This window comes from Epinephelus moara, chromosome 18 (genome assembly GCF_006386435.1).
Source record: "Epinephelus moara isolate mb chromosome 18, YSFRI_EMoa_1.0, whole genome shotgun sequence".
Classification (NCBI taxonomy): Eukaryota; Metazoa; Chordata; class Actinopteri; order Perciformes; family Serranidae; genus Epinephelus; species Epinephelus moara.
This window is the reverse complement of record NC_065523.1, coordinates 39,173,599-39,195,914: the sequence shown is the minus strand read 5'-3', so window position 1 is coordinate 39,195,914 and position 22,316 is coordinate 39,173,599. Positions and strand designations below refer to the sequence as shown.

Genomic DNA, 22,316 nt, shown 5'->3' with positions numbered 1-22,316 from the left:
TTTTTCTGCATCTTTTCGGGTCAGGATAGGCCTAATTTTCACAATATTACGCAGATGAAAAAATGCAGTCCGTGAGGTTTGTTTTAAATGAGAATTAAAAGACAAATCTTGATCAAATGTTACTCCGAGGTTTCTTACGGTAGTGCTAGAGGCCAGAGCAATGCCATCTAGAGAAACTATGTCATCAGATAAAGAGTGATGGGATATCCTCAAAATACATTCCTCAAAGTAATGACTCAGTATCCCAAAATAATGACAAATTAGCTAAAAAAATATATATTGACGGGATTTTTCAAAATAAGGACTTTACTTATCCCAAAATAAAGGTTGTAGTATCTTAAAATGAGTATCTCCAAATAACAACTAATTATCTAAAAATAAAAGAAGCCTTACTTTTCTCAACATAATGAGAAGTTTAACGGCTCAAAATATGTTGAATTTTCACAGCAGTTTGTAAAAATCCAAACAGTCACAGCTCTAATGGCGTCCTGGGGGGAGGGGTCATCCTGCACCGTGGTGTCGTGGCCTCAGCCTGTTGCTGGAGGTGTTTCTGGTTCATTCATGGAGGGTGTTGTTGATGACGCTCGTTAGCGTCAGCAGTTACAGCCATAGACTGTAGACAGTAATGGACATAAACATCACCAACTGGTTTGTGGCCTTCTGTTTTAAAGCCATGAGTCTGGCACTTTTGCTGTCGCCATCTTGGATTCTTGGAGCCAGAAGTGACCATATTTGGACGAGAGGGTGGAGATAAATCTAACGCAACATATTCTCATAGAATGGTTCGGATGATATCTACGAGTTTGTGCCCCACGAATGACGTTATGTCCTTCACATACAGTTAAAATAAAGTTACTGAGGTTAGGTTACCTTAAAATGACTCAAACTACAACAACAAAGCGTCACAAGAATAAAGTCATGTGACGTTCTGTGTTCGTCTGTCTCTACCTCAGCTTCCTAATTTAATTCATCTGAGTTCAGTTCAGTGATCAGTCCTCCCCGCAGCGCTCAGTAATCTGTCTCTGTCTCAGATCATGGACGACGCTGCTCCACGTACCGCTCGCTCTTCGTTGGCGTGGCTGGTGGGAGCGTCACAGGTGCTGGGTCTGGCGGCGGTGGTGCTGACCGGCGTGTGGATGGGTCACTACCACGGGGGCTTCGCCTGGGACGGCTCATCGCGGGAGTTCAACCTGCACCCTCTGTGCATGGTGCTGGGACTGGTCTTCCTGCACGGTGACGGTGAGTTCACACCAACAGGAAACTGTTCACTGAGCTGATGCTGAGAGCACTCACCAGGTTCACTCGATGCAACGTGTGGTACGATTTCAATTCCTGTTCAAGTTCTTAATCCAGGCTTCACTAAACACTTTCACTGTCCTGTCATTTAGTTTTTTAAACATCTTCACTGACATCAAAAAAGGATTCTCACCACCAATGCTATTAAATGTCTCTAGATGCTCTGACACATCTGGCTGACGGTCAGCTGTTGGTTAATGTTGGGCTGTCGATAAGCGCCTGTCGCCCTGCAGTGTGTCCCGCACCATTGTCACTCATCGTCCCTTATCAGCCCTTGTTGGCTTTTTTTGGGGCCAATCAGCATGTTGAATCAGCATCGGAGACGGCGGAGCCCGTCATTGAATGAAATCACTCTGATTGGCGGTCACAGCTCAGTGCACGAGAAGTGAAATGGAAGTGAGGAAAGTAAACAAAGAGCTAACGTCCAGAGGTACGAAAACAAGTGGTTATATTAGGTAAGATTATTTAAGGGATTCACAGTTATTTGTGTTATTGTTCGCTACCGTACGATAAATATCATTCGTTCTTCCAACATGGAGTTACTGGCTAACTGGCATATTGAATCTGTTGAATCTACCCTAACACAGTTCAAGTATCTTGGGGTTGTTGTTGTTCATGACTGAGGGTAAAATGGAGCGTGAGATGGATTAGGCTCAGTGTCAGCAGTGAGGCAGGCGCTGTGTTAGACTGTCATGGTGAAGAGGGAGCTGAGCCAGAAGACAAAGTTTTTCATTTCCTGGTCCATCTACATCCCAACCCTCACCTATGGTCATGAGCTCTGGGTAGTGACCGAAAGAATGAGGTCACAGATACAAGCGTCTGAAATGAGTTTCCTCTGTAGGGTGTCTGGGCTCAGCCTTAGAGATAAGGTGAGGAGCTCGGACATATGGAGGGAGCTCGGAGTAGAGCCGCTGCTCCCTCATGTTGAGGTGGTTCAACATCTGATCAGGATCCTCCTGGACGCCTCCTGTTAGAGGTGTTCCAGGCGCGTCCCACTGGTAGGAGGCCCCGGGGCAGACCCAGAACATGCTGGAGGGATCTCAAGTCATATTTTGCATCTCCCCATTAGTGTGGCTAAAAACGTAAAAACAGATTTGCAGGAAGTGATCTTCCCTCTGCCGACGTTGCTGATATCTTCAGATCAAACCCGACTGATCAAACATCAGTTTGTATTCACAGTCAAGATAAATCATTTTCAGATGATGCTCTGTAAATTGAGTGAGGCGGAGGTCAGAGCGTGGACGCTGTGGTCACCCTGCTGGTGTGTGTCTCATGTGCCTCAGCCTCAGGCACTGACCTGTTGCATTAAGCTAACGCTGTCCAGACCCCATCAACCTGCCTCCACCCCCCCCCCNAACCTGCCCCCCCCCCCCCCCCCCCTCCCAGCCCAGCCAGTCTGATTTAAACAGAGGAGGAGGAGGATCATTGAACATGTCAGTCTGAGTGTGTGTGTTTTCAGGACGTATCCAGTGAAGCTTTGACAGACTGACCCAGCAGGGAATTAAACCAGCGACACAGGAAGAGCCAGTCAGCAAACTGAGCAGCATCTTATTCAGCTACAGAGCAGGAAGCGTCCACCCAGTCTGTCCAGAAACTAAATCCAGGCTTCAGCAAATCAGGCCAAACTGGACCTTCTAGTTCGTCCAGCTGTTGTGTGAAGCCAACTGATAGGAAATCTGAGGAGTGAATATTGTTCAGATGAAGCTAAACTATCAGTCACATGCTCCTTTGTGGCGGCCCAATTTCGGTTTGTGGCCCATGAAAGCAGCAGCCTCTGAGGCTGAAAAATAAAGTCAACACTGAAGCACCAAAATCTGCCATTAAACCTCCAAAGGATCCTCCTTGGGTGTCTTGAACTCCATGTAGGCTGCCACCTCATCCTCGGGCTGCAAAGTTTCATGGCTGGAGTCCTCCACGTCGGTGACCAATGTGACCACGGGGTCAAACGTTACACTGGTATCACTGACTTTCAAAATAAAATAAATTGTGGCAAAAAATAATTAAATGCTTGAAAAATGTCTTTGAAATGTCCAAAAAATGTTGATTAAAAAGTCCTAAAATGATTAATTAAATGCTTGAAAAATGTCTTTGAAATGTCCAAAAAATGTTGATTAAAAAGTCCTAAAATGATTAATTCAATGCTCGAAAAATGTCACTGAAATGTCCAAAAAATGTTGATTAAAAAGTCCGAAAATGATTAATTAAATGCTCGAAAAATGTCTTTGAAATGTCCAAAAAATGTTGATTTAAAAGTCCGAAAATTAATTAAATGCTCGAAAAATGTCTTTGAAATGTCCAAAAAATGTTGATTAAAAAGTCCGAAAATTAATTAAATGCTCGAAAAATGTCTTTGAAATGTCCAAAAAATGTTGATTAAAAAGTCCGAAAGTGATTAATAAGTGTTCCTTTGACATGACCTGATAAAATCTCGTCAGCTGATCTGAGAGCATTTAAACTCGTTAGTTCTGGGATGAGTTCTGTCAGATTGTACTCACGCTGCAGCACGTCCTGGTGACAAAGTCAGATGTTGCTGTTCTCCCTGCCGTCTGCTTCACGCCTGCAGCCCGGGGGACTTTTACTAATGACTGTAACCAGATTAGTTCAACTGGTTCACAGCTGTCTGCTCCAGAGCTGGATTACATTAGAGCGATAAAAACAAAGGTCAGCTGGACATTACAGGAGGACAAGGGGGACGTTTGTCCTCTCTCACACACACAAACACACACACGTTAAAGCTGATTCGCTGTGATTAACTCTGCTGCTTTTGTTGCTTTGGGCCACGTCCACATTAATATATCTAACAACAGATGGTTTCCCTCCACAGTCTGGACCCACACTCAATATTTTGGAATCAGACACACTGTTGTGGCACTGCACACTGTAAAAAATGTCAAGCTGCTTAGTGGAAATGGTGCGAAGCTGCTGGCACAGGTGGCGAACAGAAAGGATTGAAACTCTACACAACCAGCAGCTGTGTTCACTTCAGAGTTTTGTTACAGTGAGAGAAAATCAAAACACAGTGTACGCGCTGTCTGCTCTCTGTAGCACTTGTCTTGAACAGGACAGGACCATGGGCAGCACGAGTGTCACATTTCCATGACGTGTACTCAGAGTAAGACACAATAACAAAACCAAAACCATACAGAACTCCTAACCCTGTAAAGCTATCCCAGAATGCATTGTCCTCTCCTTCAAACCACTGCTTGCACACATATGAGAAGACAGTAACTAACTGGCACAGCGGCCAGGGTAAGCAAAGGACCAAAAGGACCAGGTGTGCCGTGAGAGCACCAAACAAATTACGCACGGTAGTACCAAATCCCACACAGCTGTTTAAACAGTTTTTACTGTTTTGAATGACCCAAACATTCCCAAACAAACAAATTCTAAACCACACGACGAGGTAACAAATGTCTAAAGCATACAGAAGAGCAAATCTTACTGTACCTAATAGTTGTGGCACAAACGGGAAGAAGTCGAAGCCATGACAAATACAAGAAGGGACACAGTGGGTGGTGTTAGATAAAAAGGTAACAAAGCAAACATCTAAAGAAGAACTACATACTGTGGATAATCAGTAGTGAGTCAGTGATGTAGATGTGAGTGAGTGAAAAATAGTGAAGTGTAACGTGATGTGAAGCGAAACAAAAGGAAAACCAAACAAGGTGCTCCGAATCAGGTGCTGCACTCCTGTGACGCAGTCAGTAACGAAGGGGAAAAACAGTTACAGGTGGACGACAGCAGCTCAGGAGCCGTCACAGTGCGACCCACCAGATTCAAAAAGTAGCTGTTAGCAGTTAGCAGCTAACTCAAAGAAGAAGAACAGCGGCTGAAAAGGTGAAAACAGTGAGGTCCAGGAGCTCCTTACCCTCCGAGCAGAGGGCCAGGTGTGACGTTTGATGACATCTCACATGTGCGCCCCACCGCAGGAGATTTAAAAAGCAGTGTACAGCTGTTAGCAGCTAACTCAAAGAAGAACAGCAGCTGTTAGCAGTTAGCAGCTAACTCAAAGAAGAACAGCAGCTGTTAGCAGTTAGCAGCTAACTCAAACAGTGAGGTTCAGGAGCTCCTTACCCTCCGAGCAGAGGACGAGATCAGCCGCCAAATAACAGGGACGCTAAATGACTGTTATTGACATGTGATGTCATTGTTATTGTTTATGAAATGCTGCTGACGCGTGTGATATATGTCACGCCTCACTTGATCCTGTGATGTCATCATGCTGTCTGAAATCACACACTGGAGCGACGTGATACTGCCGTCGTAAAGAAGGGACTGTGTAGCGGCTCTGTGGCGCCACCTCTGTGTGAAAAGGTCTGTTGTGTCTCCCTGCAGCCATCCTGGTGTACAGAGTGTTTCGAAATGAGGCGAAGAGAAACGTTAAGCTGCTTCACGGCATCATTCACCTGCTGGCCCTCATCATCAGCATCATCGGTGAGAGACGGGGAGTGTGTGTGTGAATAATGACAGTGTGTGTGTGTCTGTGAGAGCGAGAAAGATGGACAAAAAAAGATACCTATTGTTTCTGTGTGTGTGTGTGTGTGTATAGGTTTTGCAGCTGTGTTTGATTTCCACCGAGCAGCAAAGATCCCAGACATGTACTCTCTACACAGCTGGTGTGGCATGGCAACCTTAGTCTTATTCTGCATACAGGTATACACACACACACACACACACACACACACACACACACACACACACACAGTATATTGTATACCTCAAGTGTAATGTGGACTCAAATGGTAACTAACTTTTCACCCCCCCTCTCCCCAGTGGGTCATGGGTTTGGTGTTCTTCCTGTTTCCTGTTGCGTCGTCATGGTTACGAGCCTCATACCTCCCCGTTCACGTGTTCTGCGGTCTGGTTCTGCTGGTTATGGCCATCGGGAGCAGCCTGCTCGGCATCACGGAGAAGCTCCTCTTCAGCATCATGTAAGTCTGTCAAAAGCAAAATTAGTGGCACTGACATCTCCAGTTTTTACTGTTGCAAATTTGCATCGCTGCCAGTCACAATACTTTTAATGTGAAATATTCCAGACCCAAACTGGCTGAGGTGCTCTGAGCATGCTCCACAGTTTCCGCCCCGGGCTTTGACCCGGAAGTCCAATAGCATTAAATGTGTAAGAGAAGAAGAAGCTGGTAACAACATGGAGAAATCTACATCCAGAGCCGTGACTTTTTGGACGGACCAAATGTACAGAGCTGTAAAGTTGTCCACCATGGTAGCAGTTAGCTGCTAGCTAACCGTAGCTAACTTGTTTGTCCATTGTTTGGTCTGTGACGTAATAGGTCAACAGGAAAAAGGTCCAATACTAACAAGCTGAAAGGGGGCATATCTCCACCTATCGTAGAGGAGTCGCACATACTTGGCTCACGTACTGACTGTGTCTCCTTCTTTGGGCCCAGGTCGACCTACTCTCAGCTGGTTCCAGAGGGGGTGCTGGCCAACATCTTGGGGATCCTGCTGGTGTGTTTCGGGGTGCTGCTCGGCTTCCTGATCACCAGAGAGGAGTACAGACGTCCACCGAACCCAGAGGAAGAGTCTCTGTCTGTCCATTTCAAGACCCTGACAGAGGGCGGGTCACCCACAATGCCTTGACCTCAGAGTGATGTCTAACACCCTCATCTGGATGCAAACAGTGTCCTGCCAACAGGCGAGCTGTCGCACCAGTCTCTGTCAATACCAAGCTACAAAGGCATCATCAGTTTAAACACACACGGCCGTGAACGTGGTCAGAAAAGACTGTTTCCAAATGTTTAGAGAAGTCAATAAAATCAGGGACAGGAAGTGGATCAGCTGACTTTCAACCCCAAATTATTTTTACTTTATTTCATTTGATAATGAACAGAAGTCCAGTCACTGTAAAATAGTATCACAACAATCAGATTTAATAATTAATAGAGACATGGCGAGGGGTCTGGCGCTTCCTCATTTCATACGCCTTTAAGCAAAACTGACCAATCACAGCTCTTGTTCTCTCCACATGGTGCCTCTGTAGTTACATTTTTGAGCATGTAAATGTCACCTATGTCATGTACAGTTTAACCCCTACATGCAGTTTGAGAGTGCCTGTTAGTCCTTCAGTAACTGCAGATGTGCAGTAACTACAGCCTTCCACTAGAGCTCTGCATGATCCTGAAACTGAGACCCAAACCCTCTCGTACCTGAATCTGACCCAGAGCTTTATTTCTGCTTTACTTGACTTGTCACCGACTTTGCTGGAGCCATCAGGTCAGTCCTGAACACTGGCCACATGATGGCACTATAAGTGTCCTGAGTCACTGTCTGGCACAATCTGGGCACGTTGTAGTCGACTGGTATTGGTGAAAAATAAAACCTATCAAATTCTGATCCTTTCTTTACGAATGTCACCACCGTTAATTCCATGAGTCTGAAATTAAACTTGGTTGTTTGTTGGGTTCAACTCTGTTGCTAGAAAAGTCACAAGAAGGGATACTTTGATACCATGTCGATACCAAAATTCTGAAAACACGATGGTACAAGTCAAAACTGACAAAATGTCATGAACCCACATGGACTACGACTTTGCGTTCAAGGCGGACCATCAGGGATTAATTATAAAATTTAATATGTTTTTAATCTCTCTAACTCTGCCAGGACGCCGACGTCCTCGCTCTCCCAGGCACACTACATCATCAGACCATGTGATGTTTGGTATTGCCGGATTCAGGAAGGAATCAGGAATCACACCTGATTTCAATAAGGTACAATGTCTGAAGCTGGCTGAGTGTTGTTTGATCACTGATAGTACTGTTTTGAAGCAGAGTGACCCACTTGTCATTTGGAGCTCCGCCTGGATCTTTTCATGGTAAAAACACTGTAGAATGGTCATACTTTGAGCAGTCTTCTTCAAATTTGAAACAAGTGTTCATTGATAGTGTGCCTACAGCCCCACAGTGTTATTTACCTGCTCAGATGAAGCCACAGACAGTTATTCATCCTGAAACACATTTTTTATTTTATTTTAGGCAAAATCTTCAACTTGTTACTGACTTCAGAGGCCCATTACTCTGTCTCTGTATCACCTAGAGTGTTTCTGACACTTTCACAAGAGAGTTTTCTTTCTGGCAAGACCTCATGCATGCATGTAGTCAGAGCGGTTCAGAAGCTGCAGTCATTGTAATTTGGGTATGTCATTTTAGGCGTTTTTGCTACAAAATGGGGGTGGAGTGCAAGATTAATAAAGGAGCGTATCCTAAAGTACATGTGATTCATTGTTTATTATTATTGGTATGGAATTTGGTATCAGAGCATCTCTGGTACAGAGAATCGCAGAGTTTAACTGATATTGGTATCGACTACTAAATTCCTGGTATGGTGACATGACTCTGTAACCCGACTGTACGATCAGAGAGGACTGAATGTTTCTGTCGTCCCAACAAAATCAACAGAGTGACACGTCTTCTCCAGAAAAACAATCTAGCTGATCGCTTCAGGAGTCAAATTCTCCTATTTAACATTTAATTCCTATCATATGAATGATCTATATTCTCACATTTTGGCACAAACGTTTCTTTTTCTGTTGAATGAAGTTGTTGCTTTAGTTTCCACTGGGTGGCTGTCATTGAGGTAAATCAGTCTGATCAGACTGTATCAGCAGATAATCAATATTAACAGATCTGTTTCCTTTAATTAACATTTATGTAAACAGCAAAAATGGTTTTGAGGGAAATGTAGTGCTGAGTGAATTACAACATGTCAACATAATGAGGAAATGTTGCTAATTAACGTACCTACATTAGGTTTGTTGATGACGTATTTCATTTGCTTTCCACCAAAATGGTGATCTGTAACACAGTATCCACTCATACTGACAACATTTAACCAAAATTAGGATCTTTCCCAAACTTTAACCAAAGTGCTTTTGTTGCCTAAACACAGAGAGGAGTCTGAACCTGGTTGACACTGTTGTACAGTTTGGCTTTGTTGTGCTCGGACCACACTGCCTGCGTGAGCAGTGTGTGACAGCTACCTCGCTGAACTGCTGCAGCTCACACACATGTGGTATTCACACAGGCAGGGTTGCTGCTGCCATAACTACTGTATTTCGAAAAATTAAAGGCCGGTACTTCACTTATTTATAGAGCTGTGCAGCCGCTGCATTGTCAACAACACGATCCTGCAAATATTTAATAAAAAGCCTTGTGTAAACAAAAGTATTCTGTCCATAGAAACATTTACAGAGGGCTTTTATTTTGAAACAGAAACAGGAGGTCATTCATTCATTTCCCATAACCACTTATCCTGTTGGGGGGGGGGCTATACCAGCTGATGAGAGGCGGGGGACATCCAAGACAACCCCCCCTCTTGTTATGAGGCAACTAACCACTGTGCCGCCCAAGAAAAGAAACAGGAAGTGTCAAGTTAAGATAAATATGTATATTTCTTCTCGTTGAAACTATAGTGACAGGTGATAAGATGACGATATGATGATCAAAAGATAATTTTTACTGTCCATTTTGCTGAAAATCGCACGTTACATGGAAAAAACGGGAGACTTTGAACCTCCAAATGCGCCTGAGCAGCGCTGCTCACGCAGGCAGTGTGGCCCATGCGTTACGCACTACGAGTCAAACTGATGCCAAACATTGCACTCACCAGTGACCATCTCCTCGATGTAGACATTTATATTTATAACACATCTGCCATCTTGATTTTCACCACTTTTAATAAATCACTTAAAATAAAAAAATTAGAAATTAATAGATTTTTTTGAAAAGGACAAAATATCTGAATAATTCATCCCTGTGTACGTAAAAATGTAAAGATCCAGTCCTCATTAAACTGATGGATAATGTCTCCAAAATGAAATAATTTCTATCACGCTACCTTTAAAGTCTCAACACTGTTAATGACACTAAAATAAAGTCTGTCCTTTTATTTGATGCCCCGCAGTATCGACAGTTTATCAGTGTTTGTCCAAACTGCATTAAACACAGTGTATTAGGCTGTTTGTATTTAAATGTCATGTTGAATATATCTGTCATGTGTGTGTGTTCAGATGTGTGTGTGTTTGGTTATTTGCAGCACTTTTACTTCAAGGTGTTAAATTCATATCTTTGAATGTGTTGAAGCAAACGATATATAACATGTAGCTACAGTTTTTGTCTTGACTTCAGGACTCTGCACTAGTGCCTAATGCTAAGCTTTTACTGTAAATTACTGGACGTTGTTTGTCTTATGTACTTCTTGATAATTCCATGTTTGAAAGGGAAGTCTGAATCTCTTAATCTGTAAATAAAAATGTGTGAAATGGCTGAGTGTTTTGGTCCATTTGTGTTTTTCTCAGATATAATTCCCAATGTTGTTTTACTGTTTCATAGGTTTAAGAGTCTTAAAGGGACAGTTCGGTCCCAAGTCTAAACTACATATTTTCCTCTTACCTGTAGTCTTTCTTATGTGTCTAGGTAATTTTGGTTTGTCTTGGTTGCAGAGTTTTGGAGATACCAGCTGCAGAGATGTCTGAAGTCTTTGCAACATAATGGAGGTAGACTCTCAGCTTGTGGTGCTCAAATCACCCAAAAAAATAAAAAAATAAAAATTGCAAAACTCAACAGTTATGTTTATTTTGCAGAAATCATGACCTGGTTACTCAAAATAATCCACAGACCTTGTTATGAGCAGTTTGATGTAGGAACTATTTTCTTGCTGCCGAACTACACCTGCCAACTGTATCCCTGTGCAGAAGGAAGTGTGCATCTGCTCACCTAGCACCACTGCGCTAGCTAACGTTACAGCTCAGTCAAGGAGGACGCCATAGGAGTGTTAAAATGTGTTTGTCTTGTTGTGTTATTGGGAGCCAGAATAGAAGGAGTCATGGCTCAAAACCAGCCGCCACTGCCCGTCAACAAGAACAAAGACAACTATGGTTAAATGTGATAAGACCAAAGGACTGGACGGAGGCCATCATCAAAAATGCTCACATGTGCAGCGCACACTTCATATCAGGTTAGGGAAAAAGTATTTCCTGTTGTAGGGATGAATAAGGTTATGTGTATTAAGGGTTATCATGTCCACCTCATCAGAAACTGGGGAGGGATTGAGAGGAATATTGGATTTCTCTGGAACGCTAACTTTTTAGCACATTAGCTAACGTTAGCTTCCATAGCAAAGCAAATATTGGATTTCCCCGTAACATTAGCTCTTTAACACATTAGCTAACATTAGCTTCCATAGAAAAACAAATATTGGATTTCCCTGTAGAGTTAGCTCTTTAACACATTAGCTAACGTTAGCTTCCACAGCAAAACAAATCCTGGATTTCTCTGGAACGCTAACTTTTTAGCACATTAGCTAACGTTAGCTTCCATATCAAAACAAACAAGTGTGGTCCTCCTTTGTAAGATTGGCTTCCTGTGACATCATCCATCCACTGAGTGAGAGCATACGGGTCGGCCAGTCTGGTCCCGTTGGTCAGTGTTTACTTATTCAAGTAACACTGGCGGTCCCGGAGAGTGAGTGACCTGACATGGTGCGTTGGTAAATTCAGTCTGACGCTCTACACTAAAATGAGAGCCCTGTTGGTGGAAGAAACACAGCGTTATATTTCTACATGAATGAACCAACGGTTAAGTTAATCACACATTCACTCCGCTCGGCGCTCTGCTGCTCCGTCTCCACAGACAGAGTGTCCAGAGTGCGCTCTGCCACTCTGAGAGTGCGCTGCTCTGGATAACCCAACGCTACATTCAGACAGCGCTCCCAATTTATCAACGCTCCAGTTTGTGTCAGAGTGCGCTCCCACACTCAGAATGAGTGTTTCTGAACGCACCACTCACATCATCTTCCTCCATCGTCTAAAACAAGACAACACAACTTGTTAGCTAGCGCTAGCTAATGTCTGTGGAGGACTGTTCTGCACCCAGCTAAGCCCCGCCCACCAAAAAACATCATACTGTTTACTAACAATAGGGTCTGATCACATGACTGTAAACAAGCTATTTGATGAAAAGGGAATGAGAACAGGTTATGGGTCAGGACACAGCTGGGGCCAGATGTCAGTGGAAACTTTCTTTAGTGATGCATATTCTCTGATGTTCAAGAAGCAAACCAGCTTAAACACAGTACAACTGGTGTGTTCAGGGACTTTTGAGTTATCAGGGCAAATGTGCGCTCTGCCTGGTTGTAAATTCGCCTCGCATGAGACCAGCACTGATGCTCATGTTTGAATTTTAGTCGGCAGATCAGCTGTGTTTTTGTGACCTCCTATAGATCTCTGTCTGCCTGCACACACAGATGAACTCCTCACAAGATACTGATTCTTTACTTAATATTAAAGTCAGTGAAACAGACGGATGGAGCGAGGCCAAGTCTCCCTGCTGGTATTAAGAGGAAATAAGAGGGACAGAGACAGAGACATGATGAAATTCACATCAGATGAGTTGCCAGAGTTTAGTGGATGAGAGGAAACATTTGGTGATTGGACGGGATTAGAGGATTACCGACACAGCTGACTGCATCAGCATCATCGCTCCGTCTTTGTGTCTCTGCGTCCATCATCTCCTGAACTGCACTCGCCAACAGCTGTGATCCAGTGAAGTGAGAGGACACAGACAAGTTGACGGTCCAGTATGGAGGTGTCTGGAGTCTTCATCAGCAGAGGAGGTGAGATGTTTGGGGGAAGGATGTGACGATGTTTGTGTCATGTGGACGTTGATTTCACTTTTCGTGTTTGTGTGATTTTAATCAGTTTTTATCTTAGAAATGTAAAAATGCAACAGCTCAACAGTTTTTTTTAAAATTTTCCTTCAATTTTGAGTGTTGAAATTTGACCAATCTGGAAAAAAATCATGTTGTTTTCTTGATAATTCTGTGCATCATAAAGAAAATATTTATTAGAATTAATCGTGAACAAATTAGGAGTAAAAACAGGCCGTTCTGTCGCTGCTATCAAGTGAATAAGACATAAATGCTGAATGCTTTTAAACCACATCGTCGTGTGTGTCAGACCGGCTCACAGGATTTAATCCTTTCTGCTGCTCTGCTCTTAATGACTGTGATTATGTAATTACATTTGGAGGGGAAAGGGATGAAACGGATGAAAACCTGTGTTAAAAGGAGGAAAACAATTACAAGGAAGACTTAAAATAAGTCAGTTATGCAATGATGAAAATTTGGCGAATGTTTTTTAATGCTTGTACTTGATTGTAGAGGGCATGTGAGTGAAGAGGGGAAACTGGGGTCAAAGATTGTGTCAGTGTTGAGCATATGTAGTGGTTTGGTTGAGGTTTAGCATATTAAATCATATTTAAATAAAAGAAGAGGTGCTTAATAAATATTTATGAAGTTGGGAATCGTCGGCAGGTTGCTCAATTTGAAGGTAATTGTGACTTAAACAGGATTTATACTTCTGCTTATGGCTTAGGCTCTGCATAGATGCATACCCTACGCCACAGCCTGCCATGCACCTTCCCAGAAATGTAACCACATGTCACAGTGATGCAGACCTCTTGTATATTTTTGTAAGCTGAAACCATTTCCCTCAGTGGAAACAAAGCTTTTATTTGCGTTTGTTTCATGGAAAAACAATAAATTGTGAAGACAATAAAGCCTCCACAAAAATACCATTTTAAGTCTTGTGTGTGATTTATCCTGGCTTCATATGAGCAGAGGAAATCTCCGCTAGCCGCAAGGCTAATCTATACAATGTAAAATGCCATAGGCTTGTGCTAATAAAGTTCTAATCTATACAATGTAAAATGCCATAGGCTTGTGCTAATAACGGTAGCATGTTGTACTTGTGGGGAAAATGTGTCCAGATAAAGACAAGTGTTTGTCTGTGAATGCTGCGAGTTTATATGTCTTTATGTGTCTCTATTAAGCCATGTGTAACGTGTGTTTAATGTGTGTGTAACGTGTGTTTAATGTGTGTGTAATGTGTGTTTAATGTGTGTTTTGAATCAACTAAACTTTACAGCACTTCACAGAAATCCTACCGCCGACTAGTGTTTTGGAGGTGTAACTGCAGAGTGACACAGACACTAATACACAAGTATAAATGCTGACAGCGGCGTACGCTATGTGTAGAGCTGATGCAAAACTATAGTTTGAAATCAACTCACCAGTCTGAAAACTCTCCTCCTGCTGACTTCTGCTCACCAGCCATGCCGAGGCTTTCAAATGTAAACAACAGTATTTCAGGCCCTGCTTCCTCACTGTCTCCTCAGATATCTCTCAGAGATAAGACGACATGCTGCCCCCGTCTTCTCTCCAAGAGATATATGAGGAGACAGTGAGGAAGCAGGGCTTGAAAGTCACTGAGCCAAACCATGGGAGTGTGAGGTGAAGGGGTGTACAATATCTGGTGTAGGGCCTTTGTGTAGGACATCTGTGCAACACTTGGGTCTAGGGTGTCATGCAGTACTCTTGGGGTGTACAGTATGTATACTTTATGTTGATTGTAGTTTGATTTTACAAGTGTGTCGGCAGACAAATTTCTCCAGAGGGAGACAATAACAGTAAAGGCTGATCTGTCTTCTCTAAACATCGAGGAAAAGATGGAGAAGATGGGCTCCAGCTGAACTAACATCCTGCTAGCCATTGTACAGGCGTTGCAAAACAAACTGGACAATCTTTGTGCCGCATCAGTTTCAAAAGGGACATTGGGAACTGGTACATCCTTAGGTTCACTGAAACTTGGCTAAATCCTGCACTTTGCGGTAAATAAGGACCGGTGTGACGTTGGAAATGTGAGGTGCTGTCCTGTTCCTGCTCTGGATCGCTGCTATACGTTTGCAGAGGCGGCTATCGACCAGAGTTGCTACCTGTGTTCAGAGGGTGTGACCACGAGGCCATCTTGTTGAGATCAAGATATGTTAACAAACTATGAAGCACGATGAACAGATGGAGCCAATCAGAGTGGAGCTTGTTCAAGAAAACATTGGTGTCAGTGGATTCAATTTTTAAAAACAGACGTGACTGTTGTGACTCCACAACTGGAACTGTCCAGAAACGTCAACAATTATAAAGCAGCAGCCAACAAGACGTAGACGTAAAAAGGGACTAATTTACATGAACAAGCAGAAGAAGCTGATGGATCACATTTCACTGGAGTTGTACCTTGTATACTTCAATGTGACAAATGGTGCTGTCCCGTTCCTGTTCTGGATCACTGTTGTACGTCATTCGGAGGCGGCTGCAGAGCAGAGTTACTACCCGTGTTCGGAAGGTGTGTCTATAAGGCCATCTTGTTGAGGTCAAGATATGTAAACGAACTATGAAACATGCCCCAAGTGACACGACACAATGTCAATGTCACCAAGGACATCAGTGAACTCAGTTTGTCTCTGGTGGATTCGATTCGTAAAAAAAAAAGACAAGACTGTTCCCAAAACTACAGTTAAATCATCTGCAACCAGAACCATCTGAAAACAAATACAGAGCAGCAGCCGACAAGACATGGACGCGAGAAGACTTAGAAAAGTTAGATTAGAGTTGTATGATTTTATGTGACGAACAAACGATCGGTTGATTATTATAAATGTCTCCACCACAGATTGTGAACTAAAAACTCTGTTTTCTTATTTCCAGGCTGACTGCGGCTCTTGGAGAAGAAGAGCTTCATTCATCTTTCCAAACATTAACTCCTCCTCTGAACGAGCTGCCCTCCCTCCTCCTCCTCTTCCTGTCGTCCAGGGAAATATGTGTCTCCTCTTCCTGGCCTTTGCCTTCCTCCTTCTTGCCTGTTATTCCCCGCCGTCCCTTTTTCCGTCCGCCGAGGGCTCGCGGTCGTGTCCACACCACTGCATTTGTTATGAGCACGCCGACCTGGTGGACTGCCGCAGCCTTGGGTTCGAGCACGTTCCCAGGGGCCTCCCACACGGCACGTGGCTGCTGGAGCTGGGAGGGAACAATCTGAGCGAGATCGGGACCCGAGCCTTCACTGGACTGTGGTCCCTGCGGGTGCTGGTGCTGACCAACAGCCAGATAGAAGAAATACAACCACAGGTAGGAGCAACGGGGCGGAGGAACTTTCAAAGCAAACATTTTCTGGGGAAAGTTCCTGAAAATTGCACCAGGAACATTTGAAAGAATGAGCTTTGAGCTTTGGAGCTGTTGTACGAGAGGTATAGTTGAAGTTAATGTGTCAATCAAAGCACTGATAGGATGTGAAGTGGCAGCTGAAGTGTCATCACTGAAAGCAGTTGAAGGGTTCTTTTCTACATTTGGAGGGACACATTTTAAGCAGGCAGCTCTCCTCCAAGAAATGGTGGTAATTTTTATTGCACCAATTTATGGTGAAAATGTTGTGGTACTTCCTGTTTCAACCGTGCAGTTTCTTCTTCTGCTTTCCATTTCATGGCAGTTTGCAGCTGCAGTTTTTGAGGTTGCACACTGCCACCACCTACTTAACTGGAAGCATTGTTGCACCTATGAGTCCTGTGCAGCCCGTGAGTGCGTCCTAGCAGTTTGTCCTTCACTACTTTGTCGTTTTAGTGTGAGGTGTGTGTTCGTTGCAATACTTGTAACACTCGTTTGATTAAAGGTTTTGATGTGAATATATATACGCCTGCAGCGATGTGAATTTGCAACAAGTACCGTGTCAGTTTGAGGTCAGTTATTGTGCAGCCTGAACTTCTGTTAGATATGTTTTTGAGTATTCTCTGAGTGAATTATGTGTTCACATTAAACACAATGGGATTTTTTGCCTTGCTTTACTTGCACAAGTGTGGACGCTAGAATATTTCATGTTGACTTACTTCATATGCACGAAAAACTTGCGTCATACACGGGGTATATCGCTGAATCGATAAATGAACTTTCACCAATATGTCCTCAGCATTATACGTCACTGGTTGATCTCAATGCTGATTGGCTATCGCAGCACGAATTGGTCACTGAAGTTCATATTTTTCAACTCTTGCAAATAAGTTTATAACGCAATATAAAGAAACTCGCTAATACACGTCACACACGTCACATTGTGTCCATCACGTCTTTACATTGACTTTTTATGTAATTCACAAATAGTTTCATTTGCGCTCAGTGTGAACACAACATCAGAAAGTTGTAGTGTATATGTCTAGGGCTTTTACTCTGAAAGGTATAAATGGAAGTAGATTTGGTATGGGCTGCCTTTGTCCCATAGATGTATAAAGAGAACTGGATACAGTTGGCAGGACTGCGTTCATTTCTATGGGAGTTGCTCAGTGGCGCTTTAAGCTGAAACATTCAACTGCTGCTTATTAAATTACTCAGATGATGCTGTTTGCGCATCATTGGGCCCATAGAGCGGAGCAGCACATACGTTTTTATTTTCTTTTGCCCATTTATTTAAATTCTGCAATACAGTTGGATGGAAACCAAACTAGGATGTGAGGGAAGATGTATGCTGTATAGTTACATGTGTTCTTCTCTCTGTCTTCCTTTCTTTAAATCTCCACAGGCATTTTTCTCTTTGTCCTTCCTGGAGAAACTGGATCTCAGCTGGAACCAGTTAACGTCTCTACCTGTCGACTTCTCAGCCAGTCTGTCTGCGCTCAAAGAGCTGCGACTGGAACACAACAACTTACAGCACATATCTGGATACAGGTACCTGTCTGTCCACCATCGTACTCCAGACACCACCTGCCCAGCACCAAACGACAGGCAGACAAAGTTAGCCACTAGGTAGGAAAGAAAGTGGAGCATTTAGCAGCTAAAGAGACAGATGTGTCTCGGAAGGTGGTGGAGACCAAAAACAGAGCTAAAAGAGTGAGAGTGGTGGACCGACATTTATCAGGTGGACATCCCCACACCAGTTTACCATGAGTGGATCAGATAGAGACACCACCTCATTATCGTCCTGCTGCAGGACAGCAGACGTGATTTTGTGAGACAATGTAGGACACACACACTCACTGGAGAGAGGAACTACTATTATCAGCGTCCGTGTCTCACCCTGTCATGTTCTCTCCCTCCTTCTGTCAGCTTGGAGTATCTGGACAACATGGAGAAACTGGACCTCAGTTATAACCAGCTGGTGATGGTTGGCCCCGGTGTGTTCAGGGGCCTCTCCAGGCTGAGACAGCTCTACCTGCACAACAACCGACTGACTCTGGTGCAGCAGGGCAGCCTGGATATGCTGCCTGGACTGGAGGTGAATATGTGATGCTGAAATATCGTGTAGATAAAGCTCAGTCGCACACTGTTGCACATTTCTGTAAACCACAAACAGGTTTGCATGTTGAGGCATCAAGTGTGGGTGTTTTCAGTGGTTGTGCCACCAAAACTGGGTATTTTAAGCCGAAATATGATCTCATAACACCCAAGTTTTAATGTCAAGTTTTAATATCAATGCCAACATTTATTCTGGTGACTGGTTTAGTGTATCCCAAGTTACCTGTCTGTCTGTCTGATCACCTGTCTGTCTGTGTAGGTGCTCCAGCTGAGTAACAACAACATCTCTCAGATCGACAATGATGCTCTGGCGCCTCTCTACAGCCTGGCCATCCTCGCTCTGGAAGGAAACAACCTGCATCACCTAAAGTTTAAGACCTTCATCAGCCTCCATACAACAGCGACACACATCCAGCTGTCAGGTGTCAAATGTCTTAACCACTGTTACTGCTACTGTGTTCTCATTAAAACATGTATCATGGCTGCAGACGCGTTGTGTGTTATGTGATGCGTGCAGTGTTGGCTCCCAGATGGCATCTGACAATGAACATCTACCGTCCTGCCAGTGAGAGCGATACGCACAGGGCCAGATGGCTTTAGGAATAATGATGCACTTAATGCACATCAAGTTCATGGCCTCTCTCTCATAAGCCTCGTATCCCACCCTCTGTCTGTCAGCTGTGACGACCGGGTGTTATGTCCTTGTTCCAGCTCAGAATTCTAAATCCCAACAGTCTGAAAAAATATCCCACTGAGAGCTTGGTATCATGAAACAAACATGTTGCTCCAAAGGGCCAAAAATATAGCAAAGGCATGACCCACCCTGCTCTGCCCTGATGTTTTCCACCAATATTAGTGCACATATAGAGGTTGGTTGTTTTTTTTAACATTGGAAAAACCCATTAAAAACAGGTGATACATTTCTTTCCAACTGCCTCTCAGTCACGAACACACTGGAAAACAGGTTAGTAAACAGTGTAGAGCAGCACAGAGGCCAGTGAAAATGTGATGATGGTTACTTCCTTTTAAGGCCCGGACACACCAAACCGACATCAAAGAACTAGCGGTGACGAAAGCCAACTGTTGCGTCGTCTACGTCGCCTCACGTCGCCCTGTGTCAGTTGCATTTGAACACACTACACGGACTACATCCGACGGCCAAGTAGCACGTACGTTCTGCGCCTGCGTGAGAGAGAGCGGAGTGAGAGAGTGGTACATCCTGTCAGCCGAGGGGTTTCCTATCTGTGCAGCCGAGCACCGCAGCACCTCCACGGACTATTACATCCAGACGGTCCCGGTGTTTCCTCCTCAGGCTCCACTTCACTCAGCTGCCCGATAAACCCGCTGCTTCTTCCCACTTTAACCTGAATAACAAACCAGGGCTCGGTGCTCCGGTTGGATCCAAACGGAGAGCCGGGGCTAGCTCAGAGACTAGCGGAGGCTAACTGGCCGGTTTGTTATTCAGGTTAAAGTGTGAAGAAGCAGCGGGTCTGTGGGGCAGCTGAGTGAAGTGGAGCCTGAGGAGGAAGCACCGGTTAGCCCCGGTTTCACTACAGGCAGATTGACTCACTACAGGGGCGAGGAAATAAAACCTGAACAGCCAATCAGAGTGATCTCTCTCGATGACAAGCTCCGCCACCGATTCAACATGCTCAATCGGCCAAAAAGCCGCCGACGCTGAAGTGTCGACGGTGCGGGACACACCGCAAAAACTAGGGCGACAGACGCTCACCGACGGCCCGACTTTGGTCGACGGCCGACCATCGGCTTGGTGTGTCAGGGCCTTTATATCTGTTACTTCAGTTCCTCATCAAAACTCGGTGCAGACTAAGGGGTTGTAAACATGCCGCGTCCGTAACTGCCAGGTCGGGTGCTGGGTGCTACTTCTGTGCCTTTCCTGTGCCAACTGTCAAGGGTGCAGAGGCTGGTTGCGTCTGAGGTTGCAGAGTGACCATAACCAGCACCGTATCACAGCCCACTGAATAGACACCCTGAGGTCAGAGCTGATCTACTTCCTGTGTGTCTGTGGGACAGATGTGACGCTCTGACAGCTCTGCACCAAGATGATCAGCACCTCCTCCATATTTATCACACACTGATATTTACTGAGGAAGGAAAGATATCTGTGGGCTGTGATTGGTTGGTCCTCGTCACATGACACATGACAAAAGCTGAACTATTTACTCTTTTGTTTTTCAGGTCAAAATCGTCTCACACTTTTGCATTATCGTTTTCACTGATCTTTACATTGACCTTCTCGTTGCTCCTCCAGGCAACCCGTGGAGCTGTGACTGCGACCTGCATCGCGTCTTCAGTAAGATCCTGCACGTTCGCCACCTTCACATCGACGACTACCGCAACGTGACGTGCCAGGATCCACCGCAGCTGGCGGGGGCTTCGCTGGCCTGGGTGGACAGCCAGCTCTGCATCGCAGAGACCGCCACCGTACTCGTCATCACTGTCACTGTGCTGGTTACCGTGGTGGCGGCTTTGGTGATGGCAGAGAGGAACAGGAAGAGGAACAGTGGGAAGAACTGGGACACTGAGTCACAGAATCAAAGTTAGAGCCGTCCGTCCTGAGAGTCGTCCTCACAAACAGCGAGAAGATGAGAGCTGACATATATGTCAAAAAGAGCATACAAATCTGGGCCCTGTAAATGTGAAGAGGTTCCTCTTTCTGTTTTAATAATTTCAATATCATTCAGTCAACTAAATACATCATCTGTAATGGTTACTGGGAACATCAGAATCAGAATTAGATTTGTTACCAAGTAGGTTTTCATTCAGTGTGTTTCCATGACGACAGAGGAAATGGATTTATTGTGTCAGACTTATTAAACCCCTGTAAACATGTCAGTGTGAGTGAAATGTTCCTGCAGTGAATGTGTCACAGTGGGACTAACACACCCAGATCATGTGACTCCTGCATGTATACAGTCAATCAGACCCAAACTGGCCGAGGCGCTCTGAGCATGCTCCACAGTTTCCGCCCCGGGCTTTGACCCTGAAGTCCAATAGCATTAAATGTGTAAGAGAAGAAGAAGCCGGTAACAACATGGAGAAATCTACATCCAGAGCCGTGACTTTTTGGACGGACCAAATGTACAGAGCTGTAAAGTTGTCCACCATGGTAGCAGTTAGCTGCTAGCTAACCGTAGCTAACTTGTTTGTCCATTGTTTGGTCTGTGACGTAATAGGTCAACAGGAAAAAGGTCCAATACTAACAAGCTGAAAGGGGGCATATCTCCACCTATCGTAGAGGAGTCGCACATACTTGGCTCAATAAATGGATTCCCCTCCCGTGCTTGTATACTGGGACAAGGACAGTAGGCCAGTTAGATGTCCTCGTCCAGCTGGGACTGTAGCTCCACTTCACTGTGACTGGACTGACTTGGAAGGAATCTCCTTTGGTTTTTGGTGCGTATATTAAACAGACAAAAAAATGAATTACCACATTTAATGGTACTAAACAAATGTGATGTGTTTGAGTCTTTGTTTCTGATTATTATTCAGCCAATAAGAAAAATACTTGACAGTGATGACATATTTAAAAACATCCAAATACATTTGAAGCATTCACCCCACAGTCTGACAGTCGGCATCAGACAGAGTCCTTTATGAGGACCATATGTGTGTGGACACCAGAGGATTACTGCTGGACTAATGGAGGGACAGAGAGAAACAGTCCTATTGAGGTCAGAGGCCAGATGTCAAGATGATTACTGCTGGACTTTATTAAACGTGTGTGTGTGTGTGTGTGTGTGTGTGTGTGTGTGTGTTTGGGGTATTAAAGAGACAGAGACCAGACAGACTGATTGTCTCTATCCTTGAACTGCAGGCTGTTCTCCCAAATTTTCATATGTTTTCCTACAAAAAGCAGCGCACTCATATTAATACATGTT

The 22,316-nt window shown here is 44.3% G+C and overlaps 2 protein-coding genes across 2 annotated transcripts in view; both read left to right on the top strand.

Moving 5' to 3' along the window:
* LOC126404974 (transmembrane ascorbate-dependent reductase CYB561) overlaps positions 1 to 10,574 on the top strand; it is an 11,905-nt gene extending 1,331 nt beyond the window's left edge. Inside the window, exons 2-6 of the mRNA XM_050068445.1 lie at positions 1,032 to 1,239; positions 5,632 to 5,730; positions 5,846 to 5,949; positions 6,070 to 6,227; positions 6,702 to 10,574. Of these exons, the coding sequence (XP_049924402.1) occupies positions 1,035 to 1,239; positions 5,632 to 5,730; positions 5,846 to 5,949; positions 6,070 to 6,227; positions 6,702 to 6,894 (759 nt within the window). The 5' untranslated portion in view covers positions 1,032 to 1,034 and the 3' untranslated portion in view covers positions 6,895 to 10,574. The remainder of the gene's footprint in view (positions 1 to 1,031; positions 1,240 to 5,631; positions 5,731 to 5,845; positions 5,950 to 6,069; positions 6,228 to 6,701) is intronic.
* Positions 10,575 to 12,826: 2,252 nt separating this feature from the next.
* Positions 12,827 to 22,190, top strand: si:ch211-237i5.4 (phospholipase A2 inhibitor). The gene is made up of 6 exons (XM_050068440.1): positions 12,827 to 12,921; positions 15,847 to 16,263; positions 17,702 to 17,847; positions 18,226 to 18,394; positions 18,674 to 18,836; positions 20,687 to 22,190. Exons 2-6 carry the CDS (start codon positions 15,958 to 15,960, stop codon positions 20,977 to 20,979), a joined length of 1,077 nt encoding a protein of 358 aa, XP_049924397.1. The 5' UTR covers positions 12,827 to 12,921; positions 15,847 to 15,957; the 3' UTR covers positions 20,980 to 22,190.
* Positions 22,191 to 22,316: the final 126 nt, after the last annotated feature.